This window comes from Misgurnus anguillicaudatus, chromosome 19 (genome assembly GCF_027580225.2).
Source record: "Misgurnus anguillicaudatus chromosome 19, ASM2758022v2, whole genome shotgun sequence".
Taxonomy (NCBI): domain Eukaryota; kingdom Metazoa; phylum Chordata; class Actinopteri; order Cypriniformes; family Cobitidae; genus Misgurnus; species Misgurnus anguillicaudatus.
In genome coordinates, this window is record NC_073355.2 from 39953646 (window position 1) to 39962810 (window position 9165).

The 9165-nt window shown below is 36.9% G+C and overlaps 1 protein-coding gene across 1 annotated transcript; it reads right to left on the reverse strand.

Moving 5' to 3' along the window:
* Positions 1–6300: 6300 nt before the first annotated feature.
* On the reverse strand, positions 6301–7571 carry LOC141350910 (ecto-ADP-ribosyltransferase 5-like). Its single transcript, XM_073856754.1, has 2 exons — positions 7392–7571; positions 6301–7320 (listed from the first exon to the last, which is right to left on the reverse strand). The coding sequence occupies exons 1-2, from the start codon at positions 7446–7448 to the stop codon at positions 6586–6588; spliced, it is 792 nt and encodes a 263-aa protein (XP_073712855.1). The 5' UTR covers positions 7449–7571; the 3' UTR covers positions 6301–6585.
* Positions 7572–9165: the final 1594 nt, after the last annotated feature.

The window sequence follows — 9165 nt, forward strand, 5'->3', positions numbered from 1 at the left end:
TCTCCTTTAATACCAGTATACACATAAATGGCAATTAAATGGTTTCTAGTTAAGGTTTTTAGTTGTTTATCCTTGGTTCTTTTTTGACCTTCCCCCCAAGCATTTTTAAAGCCTATGTTAGCTTTAATTTCTTTATTTAGATAGTCTTCCTTCTCCACCAAGTTGTTCATGTCGGCTGCACAGCCATTATACTGGTCATCAACTGACTCATCTGCCATATCCAATGGAATGCTGTCATCCTATATCAAAAATTATAATAACTTTAGTAATAATGTCATTATGCTTGTACAATAATATACAGACGCATAAATCAATCTTACCTTTCCTAGGACAACATTACTGGTGACAATGAGAATAAGAACAGCAGTCAACATCCTGATTTAGTCTAAATCCTCAGATGCACAACGAATAGAGATCAGGTATGAATATAATACAGTAAAGAAACTGCAAAAGACAACAAATACAACATTGTATTACTAATCCAAAATCTTTGCACAGTACAAAACTCGGCACACCATAGCTTCGCATAATTTCTGATTTATTCAACATTTTCTTTGAGACATTTTAAACATTTAGGGGCGGTTTCCCTGCCAGGGATTAGCTTAATCCAGGACTAGGCCTTAGTTTAATTAGGAACTATAACTCGTTTTAACAAATATGCCTTACTAAAAATATTAAATTTGTGCATTTTTAGGCAAATCAAAGGGCCCGGATGTATTTTAAGATATGGCAGTGCAAGTTGTTTTCAGTTTGGACAGCTCTTAAAAATGTTTTAGTCTAGGACTAGTCTAATCCCTGTCCGGGAAACCGCCCCTTAGTTTTTAAAGCAAACATGAACTGTAAATATTTATAATTAATTTGTGCTATAATAGTACCAAAAGCTTGTAATCATAAGGGAATCATTTTTAGAGAGCTAAAGAACACCTAGGGTCCTATTTTAACAATCTGAAACGCAAGTTCGAAGCGCAAAGCGCAAGTGACTTTGTGGGCGGATCTTTGGTGCTGTTGCTATTTTCCCGGCAGGAGAAATAACTCTTGCGCCAGGCGCAAATCAATAAAGGGTTGGTCTGAAGTAGGTTCATTATTCATATGTGTGGTTTGGGCGTAATGTCAAATAAACCAATCAGAACGCTATCCAACATTCCCTTTAAACGCAAGGGCGCAAGTTCCATGGCGGGTTGCTATTATTATGACGGATTTACCAGGCGCACGCCAGGAGCGGTTCACAGCCGAGGAGACCGAGGTTCTTGTAAGAGCAGTCAAAGACAGAGAAGTTGTTTAAACAGCGTCGGTTAAACAGGTGTGAGAGGAAATAGCCACAATTGTCTCATCAGCTGCGCCAAGCACTACAATGATGTCAGGAGACGGGAGGATCCCAAGCTTGCCAGCATAAATCGGGCACACAGGAGGACATCGCTGCGTCCACCCTCACCACTGAAAGGGTTTGGGGGCTTTGAAATCGGACACAAGAAACGCAAGCAAGGTCCAACCCCAAAGTACACTTACAAATCAAGTTCACATACATTAAGGTTTCTTATGAAACATTTTAATTATTATTTAGATAAAATAAACGTAATACAGCCACACAACAAACTTATGAAAATATTTTAATTGTTATTTGCATGATAATTGTTTAACGCTGGCACACAAAATAAATAAAAACTATCACAACAATGCTCACCACAATGATTTCCCTTATCTCATGTGTTAATATTTTTTATTGTAACAATTTATGATTTGCAAAAATAACTGTTGAATCTGTGTAGATTAGATAAGCAATGCGCGTTGTGCACGCTATACATTATGGTCAAGCATGCGCCCTTAAAATAGCATAATGAACTATGCACAACGCGTCACTGACTTTAGACTAGTTTTTGGTTAGTAGCGCAATTGTTTTTTGAAACTGCAAAATAGCATAAGAGATGGTTTGCGGCGGAACACGCCTCCTTTTTTGCGCAAGTTCATTCCCTAGTTTGCTGACGTGCGTCTGTGGAGGGAAAAACCCGCTGTGCGCCGGTGCGAAATACGAAATGATACATGCGTCACTGACAAAGTCAATTGCGCTGGGTGCAAGATAGGGCCCATACTGAATATAACACCTCTGTACAACCATAGGTGGTGCTAAAGAACAATTTTTTAAAGAGTGTGCAAGATTTCATAAATAGAGTAACAATTCTCAAAGTTTAAGTTCAGTAAAGTAATTTAAGTGTATAGAAAGTTAAGATATCATACCTGTATGCATGAAGAAAAAGTGGCAGTGAGGAACAAACTCAGAGGTTTTTATACTTTCTGAAAGTAGTAGGCGGGTCAAAGACACACTAAATACTAAGAAAACATCCTCAGTTCTTAGAAAACTCATCACATCTGAATATATTAACAGTTTATAAAACTTCTGAGAATTATAACACCCAGATTTTCATTTGTCTGTGAAAGGATGTTTGTAAATAGACTTGTAAAGATCCAACTATGATTATACCAAATATTGTTATTGTTTTTAATGATAATCATACATTTTTGCATGATTAAGATTGCACAAATTTATAAGAATTATCTTAAAATATGAATGAATTCTTGTGAGATCAGGCTGGTTTGTATTAGGTCGCTGGTTCGAGTCTCAGAGCCAGCAAGTTGTTGCAAGTTGGGCAAGTTGTGAAGTTGTTGCTCCAGGCAGTGATGCAGTAGCTGCCCAGTGCTTCGTGTGCATGCACGCGTGTGTATTCGTGACTTGACGTGTTTGTGTTCTCTACTTACTGGGATGGGTTAAATACAGGGGTAACATTTCGAGTATAGGCAACCATACTTTACAATCATGATATTTTTATTTAATTTACATACTACGTTGCCTTCAGTGGTGTTAAACAAGATGACAGCCAACTGAAGCAAATGTCTTTTCCATGATTTTACATTTCTTTTGGTGTGTAAGTGTGGGTTACATGTTAACCCGCAAAGTTACAAAACACAAAGTCTTCGAAGACGCGAGTTATCATCTCCAGCGGAAATCTCTTTTCTTGATCTACGGTGAACGCACGGATTGTAGGCAACAGTTTACTTCTGCAGCTGGTTGTTGTGGACTGGATGCACATTATAACTCCACACTCTTTTATTCACAGCCTGTAAGTAGTTTATGTTTTCATATTTAGAGAATGTACTGCTGACTTTTCAAACCATGATTTAAACACGGGTTTTGAGCAGTCCACAATCACGAATTGAATTGATCGTAGAGTGGCGATCAAATTTCCGCCACTGGCTTGAGCTATTCAGCTAATCACAACACACTAGATAAATGGCCAATCGGAGCACACTGCACTTTCTCAGAAATATGAGCTTTGTACAAATCACAAAGGAGTAGCATAGAGGAGCAACAATAATGTACGGTATGTTTGTGGAAAATAATAAAATATTACTGATTTGCAAACAGAGCATGCTTCCAAGCTCTTAACATACAACGCACCACAGGAAAATGGAAAATCGGCATCGGTACAACCACGAAGACTCTCCACTGTGCAGGTGTAAAAGATCCGAGGATGCTGGGGCTCATCCCGAACTTCCTCAGGCGCAGATGTGCCTTTTTCAGCAATGCATCAGTCCGAACATTCCATGTAAGATCCGATGTGTATGCCAAGGAACATGTTGACCAGTTCCCCAATACTGTACATATACACAGCTTACTCTTTATTTCTCATCATGTGCTTTTTGAGAAAAGTTGTATAACTTAACACCATCTTCATCTGTGGTTTTCCTTTAGCCGTTTATAGCAAGCATGCACTCTTAGCATGTATTTTGACACTTTATTAAAAGTTTGCTTACCATTCAACTTATCAATATTATGCCTACATTACACATTATCAACTTTTAAAGTTGAACTGTTGCATCTTTGCTTCTTAAAACAGCATGCTTTTGAAAACAATACTTAAATGTCTTTCATTTACATATTAGGTTGCTGTCAGGGGGTTTATGATAAAAGGAGCTATTACCAATCAGGTCCAGCGCCAAGATGGCATAACCGGGGGGCATTTTAATCACTTGGGGTGCTCCACACTATACGTTACTGTGACTGATTTCCTTCTTATTTTCATTTATTTATTCATTTATTTAATTTAGCTACTTATATATTATTGCCTGTAGGCCTATTCACATTCAAATTTCACTACTAATTACAGTATGTGTTGTATATTGATTTTACAGTAATGTCCCACTAGATGTCAGTGTTACAAAGTTGAAATGGGCAAATGTGCAGTCACAACACTCTGCACATTTGCCCACTTCAACTTTTAACGAATACAGTCATGTAGCTCTCCACTCAGTGTAATTTAAATACACCAACATATAAGAACGGTTATTAAAGTACATGTTGAACTCCTCTCATCACCATCATTACATTGCAGTATACAGTAGACATAGTAATGTAGTGTGGAGTGCATTATACAGTTTCATTTTCTGAAATGTAGTGAAACCTGCATTCATACATACAATCCCTCTAGATGGCAGTTTTACATAGTTTCCTGAGTGCAGCAGTGTGTTGTAGTTCAGTGACTAAAGCTCGTTATATTTCTGTGTAAGTTCGCTGGCAAAGCCTCGACATGCATTAACTCACAGTAGCAGCACAACCACCAAAGATGCAGCAGCTTGGCCAATAAATCCACAAACGAAAAAGAAGCAGCTTGTTGTGTATGATTTGAGGAGACCAGCAGTGATGGAGGTAAATAAACAACGACGTTTGTTGCAGTTTGAGTAAAATCTTTGCTGAAAAATTCCCATGCTGGTCTGGTTTGGTGTTGGTTTAGCTGGTGGTCACCTGGTTTTTCCAGCAGAGATCACCTCAGCGAGGCCTATCTTTGTTTTTACCATCACAAGTGGGAATGCCTATGAACCTGACTAGTCGACCAGTTACAGCGCTTGCGGTCCGCGTAGAACAGACGTGTTGTTACATTTTTGGCGAGGTACATGACAGCCTATGCATAGCCTACAGCGTAGCTATGGCCTAGAACTTACACACAACTATAAATTACCCTTAAGTCTGTGTTTTTTATTCTGAGTATTTGGAGTGTGCTGACACACAGCCCTCTCACATGCCTATCAATTTGCTGTCGATCTATCGCTTGTACCACTCAGACATTCATGTAAACCTGCTGCGCACACCAGAAGGTTTTTACGAAGACAGATGAAGGCGAGTGGTAGTGATTAGAGAAATTAAGCTTTTCGAAGCTTCGAATCAACTGAAACATTACCTTTGACAAATTGTTTACTGTTTCGAAGTGCTCAAAACACCTAAATATGGTGCCACCTGCTGGTGAAAACCTTGTAAAAGCAACAAGATATATATAGTAGGTTAACCTACTGGTCCCCATTCTGTTAATAATATTAGATTAGATTTAACTTTGTCATTGAAAATGTAAACAAAGCAGCGAAATGAAATGAAATACACGGCTCTTCTCGGCAGGCACGGCTAAAGATGCAAATATTTGTCCTAAATGCTGCACAAAACGATTCTATTACATGAGAATATTTCTGAACGTTTTTTTGAACTGTTTGATAACAGATTGGAAAAGCTGTTATATTGCTGGTCACTAAAAATTGTGTTTACTAGGCCATGTTTTACTGGTTAGATTAGACAGTATGTCGGTGGTCTCTACATCATTCATCACCAGGGAGGCCTTAGGTCATGCCCACTGTGCAGATTGGCACGTCATGTTCTCCTGGTGTTTTTCAGCCCCCCTAGCTCTCCCGTGAGACCTCTTCATGAGGGGTCTAGAGGTGTCAACCCCTTGTTGTTTGTTTCTTGTATGGTACCTTGAGGATGAGGCCTTCTACTGAAGGGAGAGTTCCAGCATGGGAACTTACTGTAGTTTGAATAGGGATTTCTCTGGCACCCTTTGAATCTACTGACTCTAGTACAGATTACATTTCTCTCTTAAGTTAATGTTTTTTTTTGGCCATTACCTCTCTGAGGAGGGTAGGTGACCTTTATGCATCTGCTTCTCCTTATGTCTGGACTTTGCTCAAGGCAGAATTAAGGCTACACCCGAGACAGGGTAAATACCTAAGGTTCATTCATTATTCCCTGTGAGAGAATTAGAAGAGTACATAGAAGGTCTTCCCTGTGTGTTTTTATAATTGCCCATCATATACGTATGTATATATATATATATATATATATATATATATATATATATATATATATATATAAAGAACTGATATAGTATATATGTCTTCAATTTAGTGATGTCTTCACATGGCAAATCTGTCTTCAGAAAATACAGAAAGAACTCTCAATATTATATTTGTTTATTTTTAACCAAGAAAAGTTACAGAAGTACAGATTTAACAAAATCATCAGAATCAATTCTTCAGATGTTAGTACAGAAAGCAACACATTACAGACATAAATGAATAAAGATGTAAGCTTTTATATTTTAAAAAAATCACCTAAAATACACAGTTGCCTGCATTTCCGCCCTTAAAAGATTTTGCAGTTAGAAACACTTCTCATTTTATAGTAATCAAATCGTCTCAATTTACTAGATATTCATCCCTGGGGAAAAAAGAGGAAAACAGATTGAAGTCTTTAAAAACAGCAATACTTTCTTATAACAACAGAAAGCCAGTGCCTTCCCTTCTATACTGGTTTCTCTTTTTTTTTGCACAGTTTAAATTACTTTCTATTCCAGTGCTCTCCAATACGAATACAGTCTTACACCAGTCAGTCGTCTTTATATCAGTGACGTTGAACTTCTCATACGGGGGAATCAGAATCTCTTGCTCGTGAGGCTTTTGGGAATATTTTGTCACATTAGCACCATAACAAGTATTGATTTCAAAACAAGATACATTTCCAAATACGTTTGTAAGACGATCAAGAGAGGAAGATGCAAAAAATCCAAAACGAATCTCCTGATTCAGAACAGTTTCAATAAATGTATCTCTGGTAAAACGATATGTTAAGGTGCATTCCGTTATTTTTAGGGTCTGTATTGCTTGTGTCAAGAAAAAGTAAAGTGAATACCAAGCGAATTTACCCTTAAGGTATTTTTCTTTACCATTCCAAACATCCTGATTGAACTGCTTATATACTCCACTACCAGTGTACACAAAAATGGCAATTAAATTGTTTATTGTCAAGTTATCTTGTGGTTTAGAATAATTTTTTTCCCCCTTATTCCATTCTTCTCCGAAAACCTTGTTAGCTTTGATTTCATGATTTAGATACTTTTTCTTCACCAGGGTTTCCATTTCCTTTGTACAATTTACATACTGGTCATCAACTGAATTCACTGCCATATCCAATGGATATATCTCTCCTTCATCAGCCCATCTGTCATCCTGAGAAATAATTGCATTTCATCAGTAATAATGCTTGTGCAATAATATACAGACTCATAATTCAATCTTACCCATCCTAAGACAACTTTACTGGTGACGATGAGAATAAAAGCTGCAGTGGTCAACATCCTGATTTGGTTCAGAATCCTCAGATGAACAACAAATAGAAATTCAGTTCAATGAAGAAGCTGAAAGACCACAAATATTTGTAAAAGTGATGTAATTGTCAATGTACGGTAAGATAAGGAGTAATAAACACACACACAGAGCAGTTGGCAGCTGTCACTGAAGTCCCCAATGAGAAACTGGAGAAAATGTGCCTTTGTGTTCGAAATCGAAAATCTTACAACACATCACTTGCACATCACAGTTTCTTAGTTTCATTGTATAAATAGCATTCAAAAGCTTGTTTAAAAAGCATTTAATAGATTTTTTTTCTTTTCAAAGCACAGACATTCATTTAAACTTAGCATTATTCTGTAAATATGTAATTGTTACATCAGTTACAATTTTACAGGCATCCTTTGTAAGACAAAGACATTTACAGTAAACAAACCTTTTCAGATTTTAACTAAGTGGCAATGAGGAACAATCTCATTGGGTTTTATATTATTTTAAAATAATAGGCGGGTCAAAGCTGCCCAATACCAAGACTGTAAGTCAGTTCTTAAGAAACATGAATGCTTTTGAATATTAAATGTGTGTTTTTCACACAGTTACCCTTATAATTTCTGAGAATCTTATAACACCGTTTTTTAATTTGTTTGTGTCAGGATGTTTGCGAGACACAAATATATTTTTAGCTACAGTACATACTTTAGACCATTAGTGCCTTCAATGTCTTCAGTGCCAACTTATGAGTCTATCAAAAAGTAAAATTAAGATTTTTTTAGTTACCCCTACATTAGATTACTTTTCACGGGTTTACTGTAATTACTGTAAAGTAATTAAAGTGTATAGAAAGTTAAGATATCATACCTGTATGCATGAAGAAAGAGTGGCAATGAGGAACAAACTCAGACGGTTTTATACTTTCTGATAGTAGTAGGCGGGTCAAAGACACACTAAATACTAAGAAAACATCCTCAGTTCTTAGAAAACTTCATCACATCTGAATATATTAACAGTTTATAAAACTGCTGAGAATTATAACACCCAGGTTTCATTAGTCTGTGACAGATAAGATGCAACTATGATTATGCCAAATATTGTTAATGTTTTTTTAAATATAATTATACATTTTCGCATGATTAACTTAGAACAAATGTAAACGAATTAGCTATCTTGTTAATTATGAATGCATTCTTGTAAGATCAGGCTGGTTTGTATCAGGTCGCTGGTTCAAGTATCACGGCCAGCAAGTTGTTAAGTTGTTGCAAGTTGTTGCTGCAGGCAGTGATGCAGTAGCTGCTCAGTGCTCTTTGTGTGTGTGGGGGGGGTCATGACTTGCAGCATGTTTGTGTTTTCTACTTATTGGTATGGATTAAATACAGGGGTCACATTTCCAGTATAGGCAACCATACTTTACAATCATGTCATTTTTATTTAATCTACGGTTGATTTCATTGGTGTTAAACAAGATGACAGCCAACTGAAGCAAATTTTCATTCCATGATATTACATTTCTTTTGGTGTGTAAGTGTGTGTTAGTACATGTTAACGATCCACAAAGTTACAAACCACAAAGCACATATAGTCACATCACCAATAGCACATGTAATAGTGGTGGTTGAAAGTCTTGGGTGCGTGCTCCAGACAGTAGAATACAATAGGACAAACTGTACAAATCACACTTTTACATAATATACATTATACACAGATGTACACAATATACACAGAATATAT